Here is a 25,673-nt window from a genome sequence, read left to right as displayed (position 1 = left end):
GTGTAAGGAGATCTATGCAGGAGTTAATAAACTTTTCTGAAGTGGGATGTAAAAAAAATTAGCCAAATTTTGAGGGGTTATAAAAGAATGTGGAAATCAAATCATTAAAAAAAGAAAAAAAGGAGGGAATTGTGCGAAATGGATGGATATTTGGTTTTCATAAATATGAAAATTTAATTGGAGAAATGAAATGAAACAAATTAGAAAACAGAAACTCACAAGCACATCAAAAAATAATCAAGGATGGAGGTTATCTTCCAAAAGAATATAAGCTCCTTTGTGATGACTTGAGATTTGAAAAGAACCTTTTTCTAAGGCAATCCCAATAGACTTTAGATAGAAAATGTCATCTGCATCCAGAAAAAGAATTATGGAGATTGAAATCAACACATGCTATGTTCATTTCTTTTTATTTTTTTCTCTCCCATATTTTTCCTTCTGTTATGATTTTTCTCTCCCAATATGATTCAAACAGCAATTAATGGAGATAAAAAGAAAAGCAACAAGATAGTCCTGATTCTCAAGAAGCTCATAATATAGTGAGACAACATGCAAACAACTATGATTAAATCAGGTACAGCATAAGTCAGAAATATTCAATAAAGGTAAGTCTTATTAAGTATTAAGGGGAAATCAGAGAAGGCATCTTGTAGAAGGTGGGACTTTAGGTGAGATCTGAAGGAAGCCAGAGATTCCCCAGGATGGAAGTGAGAAAACGGTTTCGGGCATGAGAATGTCCAGAGTAGGAACAGCAAAAAGGTTGTTGTTTGCAGAGTATATAGTGCCAGGTTATGGAGGAATTGAAAACCAAAATATTTTACATTTGATCCTGGAGGCAAAAATGAGTCAATGAATTTGAGTGAATTAAGTTAGGGAAGGTAGAGAATAATTAGACTTGCACTTTAGGAAGATCAATTTGAGTATAGGATATACAAGCTATAAAAAACCAAGTTATCTTAAACTTGTTCAGTGTATCCATTTGTGATCCCATTTGAGGGTTTCCTGGCAAAAATCCTGGAGTGGCTCGCCATTTCTTTCTCCAGCTCATTTCACATATGAGAAAACTGAGGTAAACAGGGTTAAGGGACTTGTTCAGGCTCACTCAGCTGGTAAGTATCTAAGGTCAGATTTGAAGTCTAAAAGATGAGTTGTCTTGCCTCCTCCCCACTGTGCCACCTAGCTACCCATGTAAAACTAGTAGTAGGAAATAATGTGTAAGTTTTACATAATAGCACATAATAGAATGATAGCACTTCCTTGGAAGCACTTGGGGAAGGGAAAGAAGGAGGGAGAAAACTTTGGAACTTAAAATTTTGTAAAAAGAAATGCTAAAATTTTCTTGTCATATATCTGGGGGAAAATACTCTTTTATGTTGAAAAATTTTTTAAAAACAAACTAGAAATAATGTTAGACATTTAGAGATATTTAAGATGTCTTAAAGATCTGAAGTTATTTTGCACCGTAACATTCTTATGCTTCCAAACTTCCCACTAAATTATATTGGAGGAAAACTACACAAGGGAAACTGACTGAAGATTAAAAGATTAAGTCTACAATTTTAAGTAAATACTACATATAATCAACAACTACAAGAAACTAACATTTATTAAATGCTTACTGTGTGCAAGGCAATAAGGATACAAAGAAAAAAGGAAAAAACAATTCCTGCCCATAAGGGGCTTACATTCTCCTGAAAGAAATAGTATGTACAAAAGTAAATGCAAGATAATATGAAAAGGGAGAGAGAACTGATAAGCAAGGAAATATCTTGAATAGGAAGTGGCACCTTAATAAAGCTAAGGATTCCAAGAGAAGGTGAGGAGGGAGTATATTCCAGACTTGGGAAATATTTGCTTATGTAAAAATACACAAATAGAAATGGAGTCTGAGGAAGACCAGGTTGGTCAATTTTGTAAGAACATACTTTGTGAAAGGTAAGAGTGTGAAATAAGACTGGAAAGGTAGGTGGGAGCTATAAATACTTCAAAGTAAGCAGGACAGTAAGAAGCTGTTAGTAATTCTTGAGCTGAAAAGTGACATGATGAAACCCATGCTTTATGGAGGACTTGATAACCCTGTGTAAGATGAATTGGAGAGGAAAGAATAAGGAAATAGAGAAACCAATTAGGTGGCTATTTCAACAGTCCAGTCAAGATGTGATAAGGGTTTGCAGTAGAGTTATGTGAGTGAAGAGAACATAGATGTTGTATGAGTAAGTTGTATGGATAAGACAAGACTTATGTAACTTGACTGGATATGAAAGGTGAAAGGGAAAGAAGTTAAGGAAAAGAAGAGACATTACATTAAAAGCTTTTTTTGTCTACTTTATTTCTTTAACTACATTAAGGTAAGCAATAAGGCAACACAGTAACCTGTCATTAACAAAGATCAAGACAGAATGCTTCTTATTCCCCTACAGAGAATAAATGAGATGCTTCCACAAAAATATGCACAGGGTTTTGCTGGAGTTACTCCTAAAAGCATTTAAAGGAAAACAAAACCTTGGTGGGCTAAATGAACCACCATTCTGAGTTAATAGCTTTTGGTTTCCAAAACAACAGCTAATATCCAGTAATATTCAATTTTCCTGCAGTGACAGTGAATAAGTATTAAAGAATCTTTCATGTAATCTAGGATAGAACCCCAAATTCACTAGGTGTAGTAAGTGTTGAAACACTTTCACATACACACTTATACCAGTCTTCACCAACAACAATTTCAAGAAAACATTATGCCAGTTAGCATTGTTATTTTGTGAGTTTATCTGGATTCTGAAGAAAATCTTTATGACCAAAGCCTTTAAGTATTCTGTTATATATGGGGGCTGATAGTAGCAGTTGCCATTATCTCAACATAACATTTAAGAATAAATGCCAGCTACATTTTATAAACTCATGCTTATACAATTGTGTGTAATCTAGGCAAATTTACAAACACATTAAGGTATTATTTTTCTTGATACCCATTTCCTTCACCAGCAATTATGGTGCAATACATTTCTGACAGCAGCCTTTCTGACAGAAGAATGAAGAGAGATAGTTTTTAGACACAAACACAAGATCTTCCTGCTGTCTGTCAAGTAGTTACTCACACTTTCCTTTTTCAATCTACTAAACTGTGTTTATTTTATTTAATAACATAGAGGTAAGAATATTTTCCTTTTCACTGTGGCATATTTGTGGCTTTATGGGAAAATAGTCAAACACAACAGCTATACTCTGGATAGCGCAACTTAACTTTTTTCTAATGCTAAGTTTTTATTCATTTCATGGAGCAACACAACGTTAATATGCCTTCCAGCACCCAATTATCAACTTAGGAGGTGGCTTCAAATCTGATCTTTAAAAGTTCATTCTGAAACAGACAACAATCTTTTGAGAAAAACATAAGCCCTGTCAGAATTCAGAAACACCATAGGGGTGGAGGTTGGGTTTAGTGGCATGTTTTACAAAAGGTCTCATTTTCAGTTACAGCAACCCAACATAGCAATTTAGTTCTTAAAATGGAGATATAGCTTACTGAGTAGAAACTGATAAAGTGAACTGCTAGAGTTTCTGTGGGACTATTTCAGACACTTTATTTGCCAAAATCAAAATAACTACCTGACAAATTCTAGATGTAGCTAAATGCCAAGAACCTAGGAAGGAAGTAGATGGCAATATTTTTCTTTTATGTTCATTCTTGAATCTAAGGGAATATAATTACTAATTTTCCCCTTAAATTTCTGGAAAGAACATAAATTTAAGACATGCCTAATAATCTAACCTTAAGTTTTAAGCATACTGATCTTATCTACTTAAACTTTGTACTCTGGAAACTTTCCAAATGCTAGAAGCATTTGAGGTTCCCAAATACTAAATTAAAGAGACAAAAACTGAAGGAAGGAAGGAAAAAAGTTACTTCTCAGTAAAATTTTTGCAACACAATGAAATGTATCACTCTTGGCATTGTAATTATCTGCTTTTAAAATAATTATTTAAAAGAACACATTCTATCATTTAATAACAGGATAATTAATAACAGCAATCTTGAAAATGTCAGGTGTTTCATTTCATATTGTGAACATGTTCCTAACAAAAAGACAAGCAACAGCTGCTTAAGGATCAGAAATTGTTCAATCACTAAGCAAGCTACAATAGACAAGTCAGTTCTTTAGTATGTGATGGAAGATGCTAAGGGAAATAGATTTACTTAGACTGCTGAAAAAATTTCTGGTGGAATGACTAGCCCATACATTTAACAGTCTTCTATTTCTAAATATTGGCCAAATAACAGCAGGCTCATTTGTAGTTACTGCTTGAAGATTCTTCTGTAAGATTCTGATCTGTATTCATAAGACTGCTTCGTAGAAAAAACAAGCAGCAATTTGGGAACTGTGAAGTTAAAACCACGTTAGCAAGAGGCAGTAATGGGCTTAAAATAAGGTCACCTTTCTCTGTGTTCAAACAGTGCTGCAGTTCAAAGTGCAAAAAGGCTGTGAAGGAATCAAAGATTTACATTGTGAGTATTATAGCAGCGAAAGAAAGAATTGCAGTTATTCAGCGTTTCTTGTTCCTTGCCCACATTTCCAACTCCCCTGACAGAAATCAGTAGTGTATGAGTATAGCATAAGTGAGGCCTAACGAAGTTGTAGTTTCAGTATTTCCAGACATTCCATTCTGGGATTAGAATCTCCATGCTGTCTTTTGAGGCTTGCTCGTCATTAGGGTCCATCATGGAAGCAGTGGGCCAAGACTGAGCTCTACATGCTGGGTGAGCCAGATGACTTCAGAGCCCTGATCACCCTCCTCAATAGGGCGAACTGGAGCTGCCAGGTTTTTAAACTCATGCTTCATCTTAAAACACACGGTTACTTCACCTTCCTCACGCTGTGGGGTGACTTTGATGAAAATGCCCACTTTGTTGGCTTTTCTGAAGGCTATGATGCTATTAAAGGAAGCAAGCAAAGTATTAAATTGCAAATCAGTTAAAATTCCAGGGATCATGTTCATATTGATAGCACCAAATAGCTCCTAAATTATGGAAAATAAGTAATTGCTCCCCTTTTGTTATCTCAGAAAGCTATCCAGTTTTAAAAGGACAATAATGAAAAGTGTTTAGCTACAATCAAGAACTGTTTTAGTACAATTTTTCTAAAGTTTTCAGAAATTTCAGTAATAGTTCATAGCTTTTAATCTAGTTTCTAGACAAGGGGTCAGTAAATTACCATCCAGAGGCCACAGCCTGTTTTTTGTATTTTTGATTAATTTGCTGATGTTTTAGATCATCATAAAAAAAACTGGTTTTGGGGCAGTAGTAGGTAACGCACCAGCCTTGAAGTCAGGAGGACCTGATTTCAAATTTGGCATCAGACACTTAATACTGCCTAGCTGTGTGACCCTGGGCAAGTCACTTAACCCCAATTGCCTCAGGAAAAAAAAAAAAAAAAAAAAAAGCTGTTTTTTTTTCCTAAAGAGGTTAAAACTTTTTACATATATTGATTAATGCCTAAAACATCACAATATCTTTACAGGGTAAATATTAATAGTCAAGAAATAGTATGTGAAATAGGAAAAATATAAATTTCTGGATCTGCATTTTTACAAGTGCATGTGGAATTTTTACATTTAAAACTCTTATTTTTAATAGTAAAAGGACATTAAGGTAAACACTGTTCAATCTATTATCAATATTATGCTTAAAGAATTCAGGAATTGTACAAAAAGCTACCAGTAAATGAAATATCAAATATTTATATACATTTATAATATTAATTTGTAGACATCTGCATTTAACAATAAAAAAGGGCAAATTTAAGATCTGTTAAATACAATGCCATAAAACCTTTAACTCAGATTTTATTACTTTTTAAACTTGTGGCAATTTAAAAAGGGATGTTATTGAAGTGTACCACTTTAAAAATCCTAAATAATTGTAGTCAAGGATTGTTATTCACTATTTTAAAGAATATTAATACAATTAAATGTATGCAAAAACTTCCTAATAATTAGATGCAAAAGATAGCAAGATGGATGTGCTCACCTCAGGAAGCAGTAGCTTCTACACTTACTGATGTGAAACTTACTTTCTCATGCTGCAAATTAATAGCATGGATAAGATTCTATGGAAAATATTTAACTTAAATGGCAGTAAACTGTTTACAAATACTTTCGTAATATTCATTTAAGTGCCACAAATATATTAATAATTCCTGTTGATCTATTAAGTCAAACAAATATAGTAAGGACCTTTTATTACTGAATATCATTAGTTTAGTTTGAATGTACTTGAAAATAATAAAACTCAGTTTATTCTGTAATTCAGATTATATGTTCTCTCTCTACTTTTTAGTATAAAATAAGGAGATTTAAATTAATTAGTACAATTTATGACTTCCATATTAATACTGTGTTATGTGAAATGAACAGACATGGCCTATTGGATGGAGTAGCATTTAACAAATTTGCTTTGCATTTAGTAGCTCATAAATTTATTAGACAAAATTCTCACCTATAGAGGAAAGAAAAGCAAAAAGGATTAGTGATAGCCATTATATTGACATAGGAAAATGATTTTTAATCAGGTTGATGGTCTAAAAAAGTCTCTGGAAAAGCCTAAAGACAGAATTGAGTTGGCTATTATAATGAATTTCTTCTGGAATGGAAATCCTAGTCCTATCTACTTTCCTTTTCTAGGGAGCAAAGATCAAGTTGAATAGTTAAGATGGAGACTGATATGGAACTTAAAATGGGGGTGAAGAAGTCTCTATATTTCCTATATTAATTATATTATCCAAATATTATTGTGCCTTCCTCTATGTCCAGTTATAATAATAAAATGTGAGTATGCATATAGAATACTGGAGTATGTTTCATTAGTATATTCTAGTATAAGACTGCACCAAATATACTAAGTATCTCAGCAACTTGCTGTCTCACATTTGTTGAGACCTGGAGGTAAAGAACCAGCTTCTGGCTATGTTTCCTAAACTGGAGAAAAATCTGTGAATATATTGTACAGAAGTACTGAAATGGAGATATGTCCATTCAAAAGAAGGGTATTTGGTAGCTCTAGCTTAATAACTTTTCATACAGAATATATTTTTCAAAAAAAGTTTGGGTGACATACAACATTAATGTAATCTTCTCAACTAATGCAAAGTAGTATTTTTTTTTTTAAAGAACTACTTGTGAATTCAGTTATTTTTTTTAAGGCTAAAAACATGGTTCTTTTCTGCTATGATTTTATTTGTTATGCTGAAAAAGTTTAAGTGATACATGTTCAGTTCAAAATCATCCTCATCCAATATATGGTTTTTACTGGTCAGGCACAAGGTTTCTGGGATTCAAATCTATTGAATATGCTAAAAGGAGAAAAATGCAGAGATTACAATTGGGTATTCTGAGTGATAGCCCATGTACTAGTCATCTAACAACTACTTGGGAAGAGAGAAGAAAAACTCACTCAGGGTCATCCTGAAAATCCTGAGGCTCTGCTAATTCATCATATTCTGCTGCTGCATCCTTGCCAGCTAGGACAAGTTCTTTGGGGGGAACAACCACCTGAAATATAATGTGAGAAAAATGAAACTCCTCAAAACATAACTTTCCAAATTGTGTTGACTTAAGTGTATAAAACTTGGAAAAGCCGTAATTCTCCCAAATATGCATATACTTTAAATATTTATATGAGGTACTTTCCATGATTTAAAACCCAAACAAATCAAACTTGTTAGCCTGAACCCAGCTTCAAGTTTATTGAGGAAGAGGTATAGAGGCAGAATCATAATCAACTTTCAATCCTCTATTTTAGTAGTGGAGGGAGCGTCAAAGACATCTACAGTGAGTAAAATCCCTAAATTACATGGAAACTCGAATCATTTAAGTTTTCTCCTATAACAAATCAGAACTGGAAGTGATTGTTTTGACTATCATTTCTTCCATTTGATAGAAGCATCAAGAAGCAATGCCAAAAATCAAATGCAAAAGGAAAAGACAGCATAAAAATAACCAAATAACTGAAAGTTAAATGAAGTGGAGGCCCTCCACTCATTTGTCCTTATTGTATAACATGCATAATTTCAGATTATTAGCTGTTATCATCTTACACTTGGTGAGAAACTTTTGGTTTAAAAATTCAAGTTCTAAATATATTACCACATATGAATGATACCCAGATCAAAGTGGGTCACTCTAGGCAAAATCAGAATATTCTGAAGTCAGCATTAGACAAAAGGGTTCTACCTTAGCAGTGCTATTGATGTTATCAGGGTCTCCCTCTTCACATTCCAACAGTGTCACATGAGTGAGATTCTCCACTGGGTTTGTAAGAGTCAGTAGGACCTGGCTCTCCTGAAGCACAATAAAATACGCATGATAAGAATATTCAGAAAAACATTCTGTGGATTGCTAATATTTCTGCTACTCTAAGGAGCTGGACTCATGTTCCACACAAGATCAAATTCTTCTTGGTTAGTCTGTCAGAAACTCCAGCAAATCATCCTTTTGTTAGTGTTAAATTATAATTTCACAAACCTCTTAAGAACTAGTATCAATCACTGCCTTTGTTACTCATAACTGTAACTTTTTTTTAATGATCTTTCTTAGCTATTGCTATCAAGAAACACAAAAGAGAAGATATCACAATTAATCTCACTCCTTTTTTTGTTGCACCAAACTTCCTGCTCTTCTCCCTCTTCTCCACCAATTTCCTCTCTCCCACTCCTACACTTTTAATTCCCATCCAAAAAAACCATCATGGAACATCTTTCATTTTAACAAGCAAGAAGTTCACTCACCTTCATATAACGTAGGTTAGGGATTGACATGATTCTGACTTCTGGGATATAATTGCTACCAATAAATGTGACATAAATATGAAGAAAACAAATGACCATTAGTTCATCTGAAAATTAATACTATTCTGATTCTAATGAAATTTTGAAGCAAAAACAATCTATTACTTAAAGCAGGGGGTTTCTTCATGTTAGTGAATTTAAAAAAAAATTCTGATAAATGTATTTTAATAGTACTGATTTCCTTTGTAATCCATTTTAATTTTAAGCATTTAAAAACATTCTGAGAAAGGGTGCATAGACTTTACCAGACTTCAAGAGGTTCATGATACAAAAAAGGTGAAGAATCTCAGTCTTAAAAAATCTCATGAGTTGTCTGGCTAAAAGATGAAGACACAATTTTTTTAAAAGCTAGAACAGATATTTAAAAATTTTCTAGTTAACACATGGAAAGACAAGAAAATTTTAATGAATTAAAGTATCACTGTTCTAGAGAATATTGAAAAGACATAAACGATATATTTATATTATATATAAATGTACATATTTTATATATACATAAATGATATATTTATAAATATGAAAAGACATAAAAATGAATATATTCAAGGACAAAACCCAGTTTCCAATGGGGAAATTAAAGAAAATGGACATTTTATAAGAAAACACAGAGTAATAACTGTGATTCACATTTATATATAATAGCTTTAAGGTTGGCAAAAGACTTTATATACATTTATAAACATTTTCTAATTTGATCTTTATAACAGCTTTATGAAAGAGGTGGTGGAAAGAAAGATGATTCCCATTTAACAAAAGAGAAAGAAACAAGTCTCAGAAATTAAATGACTTGAACAGGGTCATACAGGTAGTGTCAGACCAAGGATTAAAACTCAAATCTCTACTAACTCCAAGTCTAGCATTCTTTTCATTACACAATGCAAAAAAGTTGAAAACTTTTATGTTAGAGAAACATAGCCAAAAAAACCAAAACAAACCTTCGGTGCTACTTCATTGCTATTACATTTTCAAAAATAATTAGGAGTGACAAAATTCAATGTTGTTAGAATTGTGGTGAAATAGGTGTACCTAAACGTTGCTGGTAGAACTGCAAAGTAATAGTATCTTTTTTTGAAAGGTACAACAAAACATCATAATACCCTGTGACCCAATAATCCTATTATTTAGACTATATCCCAAGATAGTTGTAAGGGAAAAAAGAGATAAATTTTTAAAAATTAAAAAAAAAGATACATGCATGTATAAAAATAATGTATATATCAGCATAACTTGTAATTTCAAAGAATTGAAAAAAGTCTAATTGTGTCAGTTAGTGAATGGCATATTAAATTAATGTAATGAAATTCCATAATGACTTTAAATTTTATAAGTGAGGAATATAAAGAAATTGAAAAATGTATATGAAGTAAAAGAAGCAGGGAAAAAAGAATTAGAACAATGTAGACATTATCTAAAAATAAAAATGTATAAACAAATACAGAGATGAATGGAATGGGATAAAGCAAAACAAAAACAAAAACAAAAACAACAAAAAACCCCCCAGCTAATAAGCTATTATGGAAATAATATATAAAGAAATTTATTTTAAAATGTAAACAGATGAATACATCCAGCCATTCTGGAGAGCGATTTGGAACTGTGCTCAAAAAGTGATCAAACTCTGTATAACCTTTGATCCAGCAGTGTTACTACTAGGCTTATATCCCAAAGAAATCTTAAAGTAAAGGACCTGTATGTGCAAAAATGTTTGTGGCAGCCCTCTTTGTAGTAGCTAGAAACTGGAAACTAAATGGATGCCCATCAACTGGAGAATGGCTGAATAAATTGTGGTACATGAATGTTATGGAATATTATTGTTCTGTAAGAAATAACCAACAGGATGATTTCAGAAAAGCCTGGAGAGACTTATATGAACTGATGCTGAGTGAAAAGAGCAGGACCAGGAGATCATTATTTACTTCAACAACAATACTTTATGATGATCAATTCTGATGAATGTGGATCTTTTCAACAATGAAATGAACCAAATCAGTTCCATTTGTTCAATAATGAATAGAATCAGCTACACCCAGCGAAAGAACTCTGAGAAATGAGTGTGAACCACTACGTAGCATTTCCAATCCCTCTGTTTTTGTCTGTCTGAATTTTTTATTTCCTTCACTATTTCAAAGTCCAATTCTTCTTATGCAGCAAAATAACCATATGGATATGTATGCATATAGTGTGTTTAACATATACTTTAACATATTTAATATGTATTGTTCTACCTGCCATCTGGGGAAGGAGGGGAAAAATTGGAACAAAAGGTTTTACAATTGTAAATGTTGAAAAATTACCCATGCATATATCTTGTACATAAAAAGCTATAATAAAAAATACATAAAGTTATAATTTTTGTTTAAAGTCTAGAATTTTAAAAAATGTAAGTGTTATGAGAAACTATTATTGAAATACCATAAGGAATTCTATTACAATTAATCATGTGATCACATAAGGGCATACTAGAGATAGGTGCACCTTAGGGGCAGCCTGATCTTTCAGTTATAACCATATCAATTGAAACTGCTGTGTGTAGCTAATCTGCCCAGCCCTATTTCAAACGCTTGGGCATTTACACATATTGTTCAGAGAAAGGGCAAGAGTCAGTCCTAAATAGAAAACTATCATTCATAGACTATTTTAGATGGATGTTAAAATTGGAAAAAGACTCTTCCTAGATTTCATTCTGACATTTCCACACTCTTCCACAGCCTACCAAGGATCCAGAATTAAATAATTAGAAAAAACTTTTTTGTCTACAGACCTGTGATTTCATTGGTGTGGAAAACTATGGATAAGGAAATTCCCTTCTCCAACACAGGTCAGCAACTGTTCATTTCAGAGTTGTCTGGGGTATATTGAAGAGTAAAGTGAGTTTGTCAGAGTGACAAAATCAATAGATGTCAGAGGTAGGACTTGAACCAGGACTTGGACTCTTTATCCACCACATCTACTACATAACATTCTGTGTTCCTGAAAGCATTTTCATATTTATGACCTTGTTTTAGACTCAAAATAATCCTCTGAATTTAATAGAGCAGATATTATCTCCATTTTATTTATAAGGCAATTGAAGTCCAGATATATTAAATGATTTGCCAAAAGACAGAACTTATAAGAGCTCTAGATAGAAATCTAATTCTTCCTAACTGGAAGTTTAGCATACTTTTCATCATGCTACACTGACTCCTTAAAAAAATAATTTTTGTTTAAAGTTTACAATTTTAAAAAATGTAATTCTCTTATTTTTGCAGCTGGTTTTTATTTTATCTAGTTAAATCTAGAAAATATCCACAAAAATAGGATCATTAAAAAAAACCCAATCCTAAACTGAACTTTTAACCATAAAGAAAAGGCAATTTCATTCAGAAAATAACACATCAACATACTCACACAGCAACAAGCTGGATTTTGAATTTGATGGATGTTGGATTGAACTCTGGTTTACTCAAATTATGTTCACATTTCTAAAAAAAGGAAAAAGCCATATATTTAATGTACATCCAAGAAAAATGAGCACTCCTTACTTATAGCACTGTTATTTTCATCAAGAGAAGAATTTACTAACTTTCAATAAAGTAACAAATACAGTAAAGGTGATGCATTTGAGATGAGGGTAGTATGTGAAAAATTTCCAAAATTAAAAGGATAAAATATCAAAATCCAACCATTACTATGAAATAACACACATATGCACCTAGCATTATGTTTTTTTACTCTGGCATCTGCTTTCTAAGAATATACATTCTAAAATGGGTAACACTGATACACCAAAAATATTTAAGATATACAGAAAGACAAAGTGATAGAAATTAACAATAAATGTGATGAGGAAACAAAGGCTCAGAGACCTAGAATTATTTGGCCACTCACATCGAGCTATTAGCAGAGAAGGAATTAAGAGTCCGAATCTCTTGAATTCTTGTTTATGTGCCAAAATAACAAAAGCATTTATTTCCACATTTCCAATTCAGCAAACATTTATTAACATTCAGATGTAGAAGACAAGAGGGATACAAAGAGAGATTTCATAGAGCCTACTTTCAAACTGTTTCCAAGCTAATGAAATCCAGTGAAAGGGGTCAGTGGACTCAAATCACAAAGACACACAAAAAAAGGAAATTTGGGTCTAGAATGTGTAATAAAAATACTTGCATCTGTCTTATGTATCATATCCATTAAGGCTATTATCAATTGCAGAGAAGGGGGTGAGAGAGGAAGATATCAGAGAAGATTACATAAAAGAGGTGGCTCTTGAGGTGGGCTTTGAGGGAAGAGACAGAAGGGACTGAATCCATTCTTAGAAAGGAAGATGATGTGAATAAAAGCAAAGAGATGGGAAGAACAATTCAAGGATGGAGAGTGATAAGTCCAAATTGGCTAGAATATGGATTTAATATATTAAAAGGAATGACAGGAGTTTATGCTAGTAATGTCTGAAGCTAGACTATGAAGGATATTGGAGAAGATGATCAGTTCCTATTTTATTCCACAGGCAAAGGGGAATCACTAAGGATTTTTGGATGGAAATGTTATTGCAGTATTACATTAGGAAGACTTTTTGGAGCAGTAGTCTGAAGGATAAATTAGAAAAAGGATAGTCTGGAGTTAAGGAGACAAGTCAGGAGGTTACTATGAAAGTCTTAAGTAAGAAGGATAAGATAAACTAGGTTAGTAGGAATGGGAAGGAGAGAACTTTTTTTTTTTTTTTTAAATTGGGTGAAAGTAAAAAGGATAGGAACTAGCAAATGACTGGATGAGGTGGGAAGGGAAGAAGACAGGAAAGGGAAACAATCAAAGATGATGTTAAGATTTTGAGTCCTAATCACTAGAAGATGATCATCATCATCATCAAAAGAAATAAAGAAGTGGGGAGGCAAGGCAGATTTGGAGAGAAGATAAAGAACTACATGTAAAGCAACAATGGGATACTGATTATATACAGGTTAAAGAGACACATAAAAATTTGGAGTCATCTGCATAAAAATGATAAGTAAAGTCAAAGGATTGAATGAAAATTATCAAAAGAGAATTGTAGATGGTTACAACAAGAGAACAGATTTAGAAAAATATCTGCTTTTTAAAGGCAGAAGGAAGATTGGGATCAAACCGAAATAACATTAGGAATGATCAGACATAAGAAAACATCAATGAGGAAGGGGTAGTGACAAATGTTGATAGTAGGGACAGAAAAGAGACTACACAACTCAGCAATAAAAGTTGCTGTTGACTCTGAAGAGGTGTTTCAATTAACTAATGAAGATAACAGCTAGATTGTCAGGGACTGAGACAAAGCAGAATCAGAAGGGATAGGACAGTCTATCTAGAAGTTGTGAGGTGAAGAAGAAGCAAGAGGTGAGAATATATAACTTGAGGCAGATAACAGACTGAAGGGAAGTTATTTTGGGATAGAGGAGGCCTGAATTTGTTTGCAGGGCTCTTGAAGGAAGAGCTAAGAAAAAGGAGATGGATAGAGACTGGAGAGGATAGTACTGAGTTTTATTGGTGAAGAAGGTTAGTCTTATGTAATTAGGGAGAAGGAAGAAAAGATGAATGAAGACATTGAGAGATTCAGAGGAGCAGAGCTGAAGGACTTGGCTGAGGGTGGCTTCAGCACTTTAATAGAATAAAAAAGAGGTCATCCATGATACAAGAGAGCACAGAGTTGAGTGAAGAGTTATATGAGAAGGAGCAAAATTCTGTCATCACTTTTGAAGCCTTCATTATCTCATCTGGATTATATCACAGGCTTCCTAATCAGTCTCCCTGCCCTTAAGTCTCTGGAGCTTTTCCAGTCCATCCTTCACACTGTTGACAAAGAAAAGGTATGACAAAGTCACCACATCTAAAACGGCTTCAGTGGTTCCAGGTTCCTCCTCAGCCCAGCATTCAAAGCCCTTTGTCATGTGCCTTTCTCATTTTATCACCCATAAACTACTTTTCATGGATTGTATATTCCAGTCAAAATATACTATTTTAGGTCCCCCTTTACTATACTATCCTTTCCTTCTTCTAGGCCTTTGCACACACTCTCCCTACTTACTGCCTAGAATGGTCTTTTTCACAGCTATGCCTTCGAAGTCTATCTCAGCTGCCATTTTCTTTATAAAGCAAACTGCAATGCAAAAAAAAAATGCTTAATATTTGTGGAGTTGAATATCTGTGTCCAAGATATGACATGTGTATTGCCTATTTCAGAATTATTCAAATACTAATCAGTCTTAGTTTGTTCTAGTTACTCTACTAAAAAATGGCAATTCTTACTCGACAGCGCAGGGATCGTTTGATCAGCAGATGTTTGTGTCGAGGATAGAGCTGGGAAGCACAGATTGGTTGGAAGTCAGGCTGTAAGAGCCGCTGATGCAGGGTAGTCACTGGGGATGCAAAAGAGAAATTTAAATTTACTTTAAGTTGTTTAAATACAACATTTAATCAACAATTATAAAATAATCATCACTGAAATAAAAAGGTCATCATTGGTTTTGTTATCTTTTTTAAGACTATTGCTTAAATACAGATAACTCAAAACAAAGATACTTTTACCTCATAAAATAACATTGATTTAACATGTTTTATGATCATTTTACTAAACAAACCAATAATTTCACACAGTAAACAGAATATGACTAATAAAAGCTAAATTCAAAATAAGTTGGAAACAAATAGAAAAATCCAATACCTTCTGTTAGATTTACTGGTCTTGTATAGTAATCCTCAGGAAGAGGCTCCACTTCTTCCACAGCTTGTGCTGGCTCAATCTTGATTTCTTTTTGATCTTCTCCTTCCTTAAGGCTAAATAATGGAAAGTAGCAGCTTATTGAGTTATCTAGTAACACATGGAATTAAAGCACCAAAACTTCTGTTTAATGAATACCCCCATTCACTTCATCTTTTTAAGTTAATAACATTTTCTGTTTCTAAGTATATAATTTGTTTCTTTTTTAATGTGTGTGTGTGTGTGTGTGTGTGTGTGACAATTCCTATTGGAATTTTCTCCCCTTCCCAGAGTCTTCTGGATAATACCTGTCTTGCTCATCAATGACATTTTAATGTCCAAATGTCCAAACTTACGAAAGTCCTGCAAGGGTACTGATAGGAGCTCCAGCTCGTGGTCTCTGAAGTCTGGTTCCAAGACCATATTTGTCCTAGATGAGAGAAAGTTTCATTAAGATATTTATTTTCAGTCTGTCCTAATTATCAAAAGAAAGAATTATTTTTGAGAAAGTGTGAGAAGTGTAAAAACTAAGCAAAGGAAAGCAAACTAAAGAAGCTCACCTTAATGAAATGAAATGTACTCTTTCCCTATAAAGCTATTTTTTTCTAGTTTAAAAAAGTATCTATCTATAAGTACTAAAACTATTCCAGCATTGTGAAAGTGAATTTAATTCTAGCTTTTCTACTAGTCTAGATACTTCTAAGACATGAGAAGTATAAGATTTTGTGACACATGATCTAGTGACCAACTAGAACCCAAGTGATCTAGGGTCTTTTTCAAAAGCCCTTTTTCAAGAGCTTTATTACCAGCAAAAAAACCACGAAAATGCACTTACCACTACATGAATAGTGTGTTGCTGTGGAGAGCCCCCAAATAGCAGTAGGATGCAACAGAGACAAAAAAATGTAGCAATAAGACAAAAGCAAACTCATAGAGTAAGCAGATCACATAGCAAAGTTGGAAAAATAACAAGTGTATTAAATTTTTTAAGGTCTATGTTTGGTTTCAAAAATGACTTCTTTACCCAGATCAATTCACAAAGATTATCTATTTAAGGTTTTGGCAAGGAATCTATAATTGTGGATCCTCAGCAAATTATAATAGCTGATTGATGCTATGGAAAATAGACAAAAATAGCATTCACCATTCCAATCAAAACATATTTAATGAATTATCCAGCCTTCTTAAATTTTCAGTGGGATGAAGTACTTTCTAATTCTGATATGAATTCCTTACATGCCTTTATCAGGATAGCAATATACTATAATCCTGGAAATAGGAGCTCCCTGTCAGAAAATTTAAGTTTCACCATAGCAATGACAACACCAAATCCTATTTGATTCTCACTGGTCAAGAGACAATTTCTCACCAGATAAAATGATAAAGAAAAAAAAAAAAGACTACAATTCAGTTTTTGAAAACTCTGCCCTTTTAACTGACTGTTCTCCCACCTGACCTTCACTGTGTAAAGACAATGTTCCAGAAATTAAGAAATTGGGAAATTATAAAAAGATTTTTGATGATGTTAGAGCTGAGAAGCTACAGTTATCTGAAGGATAACTGTGAGTTAAAGATTATATGAATGAAGTTAAACATTTACTACTGAGAAGGAAATAATGAATGGGGCAGATCATAAGTTTCTCTCAGAAACTAATTAAGATAATAAAAAGCCGCAGAACTGGGAGATATGAAAAGGAGTCATCCAAAATTACTGGTTTTAAAATGAAGGACATGAAAACTCTTTACATGAAACCCTATCTGGATACTCTTCTTTACAGAATCTCTTCACAGGCACTACAATTCCTGATCAATGAATCACAAAGTTCTGTAGGTACCAAAAAACTCACTGAAAATGCCAGTGGCATGTAGTTTCGACGCCGGGCCAGCTTTTTACGATCTCGTTCTACTTTCTCCTTCTGAGCCAGTTGCTGGTAATATTCAACCAGTTTGTTCATCTGCAGGAAATCAATGATCAACTACTCAAGCATTGATAAATAAAATAGCAGTTTCCCAATCATACCAACCAACATTTCTAAATTCCTAAATTCATAATTTTAACACTGTACTAACTACTATATTAGATTTTATTCCTTTCCCAGTGTTCCTTTTCATAATTAAGCTTATTTTTTTGGACTGAAGTACTAAATTTTATCATAAGCAGATAAGAAAATATCAAGATTATTAGTAAAAATACACTCCACATTATGTTAATTTTTCTACCTTTAGCTATTCAAATTTCTGCTCTTAATTTTTCATTAGATTATTTTTGCTTCTAAGGCAAAAAAGGTAATTATTTCTAACTAAATTTTATGAGATCATGCAAAATAAATTTCTATATTTTTTGTATTAATAGGTCTCTTTCTCTTTCCTTTGATCTCTTTGTGACAGATCTAGTAGTGGTATTGCTGAGTCAAAGGGTATATTTTAGAGATCTTTTGGCATAGTTTCAGATTGTTCACTAGAATGGCTGAACACAGATTCCCCTATCAGTGCATTATTATACCTATTTCCCCACATCCTCTCCAGCATTTGCCATTTCATAGTTATTTTGATCTTCATTTCTCTAATTAGTAGTGATTTTAGAACATTTTTCACATGATTATTAGAAGCTGATTTCTTCCTCCAAAAATTGCCTATTCATATCCTTTGACCATTTATCAATTGGGGAATAGCTCTTTTTCTTAGAAATTTGGGTCATTTATTCTCCAATTGATAAATGGTCAAAGGATATGAACAGACAATTCTCAGACAAGAAATTGAAACTATTTATAGACATATGAAAATATGCTCCAAATCATTATTAATCAGAGAAATGTAAATTAAGACAACTCTGAGATACCACTACACACCTGTCAGATTGGCTAGAGTGACAGGGAAAGATAATGTGGAATGTTGGAGGGGATGTGGGAAAACAGGGACACGGATACATTGTTGGTGGGAAATGTGAACACATCCAGCCATTCTGGAGAGCAATTTGGAACTATGCTCAAAAAGTTATCAAACTGTGCATACCCTTTGATCCAGCAGTGTTTCTACTGGGCTTATACCCCAAAGAGATACTAAAGAAGGGAAAGGGACCTGTATGTGCCAAAATGTGTGTGGCAGCCCTGTTTGTAGTGGCGAGAAGCTGGAAAATGAATGGATGCCCATCAATTGGAGAATGGTTGAGTAAATTGTGGTATATGAACGTTATGGAGTATTATTGTTCTGTAAGGAATGACCAGCAGGATGAATACAGAGAGGACTGGTGAGACTTACATGAACTGATGCTAAGTGAAATGAGCAGAACCAGGAGATCATTATATACCTCAACCATGATACTGTTTGAGGATGTATTCTGATGGAAGTGGATCTCTTTGATAAAGAGAGCTAATTTAGTTTCAATTGATCAAAGATGGGCAGAAGCAGCTACACCCAAAGAAAGAACACTGGGAGATGAATATAAACTGCTTGCATTTTTGTTTTTCTTCCCGGGTTATTTATACCTTCTGAATTCAATTCTCCTTGTGCAACAAGAAAACTGTTCGGTTCTGCACACGTATATTGTATCCAGGATATACTGTAACCTATTCAACATGTAAAGGATTGCTTGCCATCTGGGGGAAGGGGTGGAGGGAGGGAGGGGAAAAATCGGAACAGAAGTGAATGCAAGGGATAATGTTGTAAAAAATTACCCTGGCATGAGTTCTATCAATAAAAGTTATTTAAAAAAAAAAAAAAGAAAGAAATTTGGGTCATTTAAATCTATATATTTAAGACATGCGATCTTAATCACAGAAACTTCCTGAAAAGATTTTTTTTTTGGGGGGGGGGGCAGCTTACTGTTTTTCTTCTAATTTTAGCTGAAATGGCTTTTTATTTGTTCAAAAACTCTTTTATGTTATGCAATTAAACACCCATTTTGCCTCCCAGAAATGTCTCTATTTCTTATTTGGTCATGAACTTATTTCTGATGATAGGTGATAGCTTTAAGTCAAACCATTTAATTTAACCATTGCTAAGCCAAAACAAACAACAAAACAAAGACAACTCATAAACTGATGAAATATTAGTGCTAAATTACTTTTGGAAGGAAAATACTTTGAAAAAGACATTCTTAATGTCAGGGATATTAATTCTAGATCCAGAGATCTAGAGCACAATTGGAACCCAAAAGTCATCTAGACTAATCCCTTCATTTTAAAGATGAGTCTTATCTAAGATCACGAAAAGATTCTCTAATTTTATACCCAGGGTTTTCCCACTACAGCATTCTGAGCAGCCCTAAACATTTTATAACACTCCAACACAGGTAAGACATTTAAATATTTAAGACATTACTACAAAGGGCTTAAATTTTTTTCTTGGATTTCATCTTTTATATTTGAAGGGCTATGTCCATAAGGCAATAAAATAATAAAACTATAGAACCATAGAATTTCAGGCAAGACATAATCTATACAACTTCAATACAACTCGGTACTAGACTTTATAACATCCCTGACAAGAGAGTTTCAACCTCTCTAATTGAAAACCTCCAGTGAAGAGAAACTCACTCTCAAAAGCATCCCATTGCATTTTTTGGACAACTTTCATTATTAGGAAGCTTTCCCTTATATTGATCAAAATTGGCCTTGTGACTTCTACTTGTTACTTTAAGTTCTGCTCTCTGGAGCCAATGAAGTAAAACAAGTCTCATTCTTTTCTCATGGGATAGTCCTTAAAAAAATGGTATAGTTATCATATGTGTTTTAAATTTTTATAGACTGAAGAGGTTCAATTAAACTAAATTTTTTTCTCCTGAATTCAATTAGGAAAAAAACAGATAAGCTTTTCAATTAAAAATACAATTGTACATAGAAAATGCTTATTAAGAAATCTTGATTGATTGATTGCAATTATCTCCAAAGCAAAAGTCAGTTTCAAGTTTCCCAGACTAATCTAACTAAAACACTTTCATTTGTCTATCTTATTTTCCTTTCTTCTATTTCTTTACTTACCCTTTGTGTGTGAGGATTTTCAGGTTCTTGCCATCCACCACTGGCTGCAAAACAAAATGGAGTCTCACATAAGACCTTAAGAAGTACTAAAATCAGTTTCTGTACAACTAGCATCAAAATCAGTTTGAAAAGAGGATAAACGTTTTTCCATGACAAACGTGAACAAAATATGCTTTTTATCTTCATGTTTTCTAAAATTAATAAGGCATATTTTTAAAAACTAGAGTTATAATACTTTCCCACAATTTTTTAGAAGCTAATTTTTCTAAGAGGTTGAGTTCTCTTGGAAGTTTATTTCTTTTTGACTCAATAAAAAAAGCTACATGTGACCCAGGAGAAATGATTTAGTTAAAATAATATTTTAAAAATCCAAGTATTTTATCTAATTGTTTCTCCTGGCTTCTATTTAAAAAACCACCACCTTTTTTTTTTTTTTCTCTAATAGCTTTTTATTTACAAAACATATGCATGGATAGTTTTTTAACATAGACCTTTGCAAAATCTTCTGTTCCAACTTTTCTCCTCCTTTTCCCCACTCCCTCCCCTAGATGGCAAGTAGTCCAATACACATTAAATATGTTAAAGTATATGTTAAACACAACATATGTATATATATTTATACAGTTATCTTGCTGCTCAAGAAAGATCGGATCCAGAAAGAAGGTAAAAAAACCTGAGAGGGAAAACAAAAATGCAAGTAAACAATAACAGAAAGAGACCACCTTATTTTTAATTGCAATTATAATCATCTCAAACCCATCAATCAAACAGACAAAATAATGGCTAAAATTTCAAAATTTTAAACAAACTATATTTTGATAAGTATATTATACATATCCACACTTACAGGCAGCCTAACTCTCTGTATTATTCTAATGTTTCAATTGTGCATTAAAGTTTTCTTACTTTTAAATATATTTGTATACATGTATACATACACATAAACATATACTCATGTAGAGTATCTATTACTAAAAATTCTGTTTGTTTTGCTATAGCTCTTTAAAAAAATCTAACATCATAGAGAAGCATCATTTTCTTATTTCCAAGTTTTCTTTTGTTTCACATATTACCAACTTAATGGGCTTGCTTCTTGACAAGCAGATTGTTTTAACTGAAGTATAGTTGTTTCAGAGATTCTCAAGATACCAGAACTATAAAGGCAAAACAAAATTGATCTTCATCCTTAAGAGCTGCTCCAAGTGAATTATTCTTGCCAAGGTGTTATGTCAGAGGTGATGTGACAGAAAGTAGCACAAACTCTTTATATATTTGTCATCTCCCTATATTGCCTATTGTTCATTCATATACATCTTAACTGACTGAACTACTTTCAGAGAGCAGAAAGACATCAAAAAGTATAACAAGCTTAAAAAAAGAAAAAAAACAGAGAAGATAAAACAGTAGAGAAATAATATTTGCTGAAAACAGGCTCTTTTTGGAGATTGTACTGTTTCATAATTCCAACACTCCAGTGGATGGGTGATTTCTTCCATATGGGTATCACTCTAAAAAAGGAAGCCACCACCTACTCATCCTATCCTTTTATCTGTCTTCCCACAAGTTCACTTCACAGGTTCCATATTCAAGATCTCTTGTCATTATATAAATACCAATGAATACCATCAGTTATCATTGGCTTACAACAACAACAACAAAAGCAACTAATATTTATATGTTGTTTACTATGTGCCAGGCACTGAAGTAAGTACTTTATAAATATTATCTCATTTGATCCTCACAATAACCCTATGAGGTAGGTACCATTATCATCTCCATTTTATTGATAAGGAAACCAAAGCAGGAAGCAGTTAAGTGACTTCCCAAGATCACACGTCTAGCAAGTGGCAAAGAACAGGTTTGAATTCAGATCTTCCTCACTCTAAACCCAGCATTCTATTCACTGAGCCATCAGCTACCAAATGTAATCAGCCCACTTTTTCCTTCTGGTTGTATATTTCTTTCTTTCTTTCTTTCTTTTTTTTTTTTAAATATATTTTTTTCTCTCTCTTTCCTTATTGGCCTTCCTTTGGTAACATCTGGGAAAGGGAGGAAACATACAACACCTGGGAATTCTTTTGCTAGGAGAGTCAAATCTAGAGCTGGCTTTGGATTTAATAATTCAAACTTCTGGTCAAAGAGGTACCAATCAGTTACAACAATAGCAAAGCCTAATTCATGTTCTTGGGATCATTAGATGGGGAGTCATTAATTAGGAAGTTTCAGTTCCCCATGTTTTCTGAGTTTCTGTTGGATTGGTTTTAAGTCATGGCCTTCAATTTCTCTCAGGACTTCAATATAATCCTGGGTCTCCAGATGAAGTGAGCCTTTTCCATCTCAACTTTTCTTGTTGCCAAGAGCAGAGGCACCAGCAGATGGAAGGATCTTTTATTTGTTTTTAGAGTTTGCTTCAGGGAAATCTGCAGGCAACTCCCTAGCTTCAATCTCTTTTACATTCAGGGGATGAAAACGAATTGCTTAGATCAAATACATCTTAGATTAAACCCAAACTTATACCCCCTACAATTTAATTCTTAAGAAACCTTTCCTTTAGAAATGAGTGTGAACCACTACATAGAATTCCCAATCCCACTATTTTTGTCTGCCTGCATTTTTGATTTCCTTCACAGGTGAATTGTACACTGTTTCAAAGTCCGATTCTTCTTGTGCATCAAAATAACTGTTTGGACATGTATATATATATATTGTATTTAACATATACTTTAACATATTTAACATGTATTATTCTACCTCACATCTAGGGGAGGGAGTGGGGGGAAGGAGAGGAAAAATTGGAACAAAAGGTTTTGCAATTGTCAATGCTGAAAAATTACCCATGCATATATCTTGTAAATAATATAACTACCTTTATTCTTGGACAAGCTCTATCCTGCCCCTTCCTAATACTGATTACACAACAATTTGATAATAATCTTTACACTTTTCTTTATGTAATTCCTTGTTTTTATTATGTTGCAATCTGCTCATATCTGGGAGCTAATTAAGTACTTCAATTCTGAAAAGTTGTTCCTTTCCTTTAGGAATAAAAAGCTTCCAGAGGAGGAGAGGTCATGAAAGGCTTCTGCAGTTTTCAAAGGCATGGTAGCTAGTTCTTATTGTTCATTTCCGGTACAAATCTGGTGATAGGTGCAATAATCACTGATGAATATATTTTCTAGGGTGCTTTGATATAAGATAACCTCCAAAATAAAAGAAATCCCTGAATTTCTAAATGTCAGCACCAAGAATGAAGAGAAACTGATAGAGGAGTAGTATATATGATAACAACAAAATGTATCCAATATTTAGGAATTAACTTATCAATATATGCAAGACACCTAAAAAAAAGATGGTTTCAAAATTATTTGGATAGAAATCAAGAAAGAACCCAACAAATGGAGAGATATCTTCTCTTCATGGAAAGTACAGAAAATACAAAAATCTAAATACTTGCAAAGTTTACATATTTAATGTAATATCAATCAACAAAATAATAGGCTATTTTATAGAATTAAATAAAATCAAAAGAAAATAGGAGGTGGATAGATAAATGGACAAGAATATGAAAAATAATGAAAAGGAAAATTAGCCAAGTGGAGACTATCACTATCAAATGTAATACAACATATTATAAAATAATTATTATAAAACTGATACTGGAAAAATAAGGCAATATATTAATGGAAGAGAGTAAAGAATGAAGAAACAGAAATTAATAAATATAAAAGATTAGTGCTTCAAGAAAAAACAATATCTCATTAGATAACAACTGCTGGAAACACTGGATAGCTATTTAGAATCACAATATACACTAGACAATAGATTCTAATCAGATTACTTATTTAAATGTAAAAAAATTATTAAAAATATGAAATAAAAATGAATTATGTTTTCAACTACAGAATGGGTAGAATTTTAACCAAATGAATTATATGAGACAAAAATCATGGCTTTGATTATGAAAAAAAATAAAAGAATTTTGCACATCCAAAACCAGTATTTTAAAAACCATCTCTTTTGATTCAAACCACTTCCACTTGTTAAGTGATGAAATGAGCCATCTATACTCAGAGAGAGAACCGTGGGAATAGAGTATGGTACATAACACAGCATTCTTACTCTCTCTGTTATTATTTGCTGGCATTTTGTTTTCTTTCTCAATTTTTCTTCTTGATTTTTCTTGTGCAGCAAGATACTGTATAAATATGTATACATATGTTGGTTTTAACATGTATTTTAACATATTTAACAAGTATTAGGACTCCTGCCAGCTAGGGGAAGGATGGGGAGGAGGGGAAAATTTGTAACAAAAGGTTTTTTTAAGAGTCAATGTTGGAAAAATTACCTATGCATATGTTTTTTAAATAAAAAGCTTTAATTAAAAAAAATAAAAATAAAAACTATCTCTTTTTTAATTCAAGCCATTCTCTAATTGATAAATGGTCAAAAGATATGAACAATTTTCAGGTGTAGAAATTGAAACTATTTCTAGTCCTATAAAAAGGTGCTCTAAATCACTATTGATTAGAGAAATGCAAATTAAGACAACTCTGAGATACCACTAAGCACCTCTCAAATTGGCTAAGATGACAAGAAAAATAATGATGAATGTTGGAGGGGATGTGGGAAGACAACTAATACATTGTTGGTGGAACTGTGAACCATTTTGGAGAGCAATTTGGAACTATGCTCAAAAAAGTTATCAAACTGTGCATACTTTTTGATCCAACAGTGCTACTACTGGGCTTATATCCCAAAGAGATCTTAAAGAAAGGAAAGGGATCTGTATGTGCAAGAATGTTTGTGGCAGCCCTCTTTGTAGTGGCTAGAAACTGGAAATTGAGTGGATGCCCATCAATTGGAGAATAGCTGAATAAATTGTGGTATATGAATGTTATGGAATATTATTGTTCTGTAAGAAAGGACCAGCAAGATGATTTCAGAGAGGCCTGGAGAGACTTACATGAACTGATGCTAAGTGAAATGAGCAGAACTAGGATCATTATACATGGCAACAACAAGATTATATACAATGATCAATTTTGATGGATGTGGTAAGTTCCAATGATCTTGTGATGTAGAGAGCCATTTATATCCAGAGAGAGGACTGTGAGAACTGAACTCTTTAATCTTATCTTGCCTCAG

The 25,673-nt window shown here is 33.1% G+C and overlaps 1 protein-coding gene across 2 annotated transcripts in view; it reads right to left on the bottom strand.

The window, feature by feature from the left end:
• Positions 1–1,588: 1,588 nt before the first annotated feature.
• The window catches only part of DCTN4 (dynactin subunit 4), a 51,608-nt gene continuing 27,523 nt past the window's right edge, over positions 1,589–25,673 (bottom strand). The window contains exons 4-14 of one of the 2 annotated variants that reach the window (XM_051978702.1): positions 20,529–20,572; positions 17,397–17,504; positions 16,385–16,405; positions 15,906–15,979; positions 15,514–15,626; positions 15,099–15,208; positions 12,228–12,301; positions 8,778–8,832; positions 8,224–8,331; positions 7,445–7,542; positions 1,589–4,927 (exon numbers count right to left, since the gene is read on the bottom strand). In XM_051978702.1, coding sequence (XP_051834662.1) covers positions 4,714–4,927; positions 7,445–7,542; positions 8,224–8,331; positions 8,778–8,832; positions 12,228–12,301; positions 15,099–15,208; positions 15,514–15,626; positions 15,906–15,979; positions 16,385–16,405; positions 17,397–17,504; positions 20,529–20,572 — 1,019 coding nt within the window. In that variant the 3' untranslated portion in view covers positions 1,589–4,713. The remainder of the gene's footprint in view (positions 4,928–7,444; positions 7,543–8,223; positions 8,332–8,777; positions 8,833–12,227; positions 12,302–15,098; positions 15,209–15,513; positions 15,627–15,905; positions 15,980–16,384; positions 16,406–17,396; positions 17,505–20,528; positions 20,573–25,673) is intronic. The other variant, XM_051978703.1, reaches the window with a different exon arrangement.

Source organism: Antechinus flavipes, chromosome 2, assembly GCF_016432865.1.
Source record: "Antechinus flavipes isolate AdamAnt ecotype Samford, QLD, Australia chromosome 2, AdamAnt_v2, whole genome shotgun sequence".
Classification (NCBI taxonomy): Eukaryota; Metazoa; Chordata; class Mammalia; order Dasyuromorphia; family Dasyuridae; genus Antechinus; species Antechinus flavipes.
This window is presented reverse-complemented; position numbering and strand designations above follow the sequence as displayed.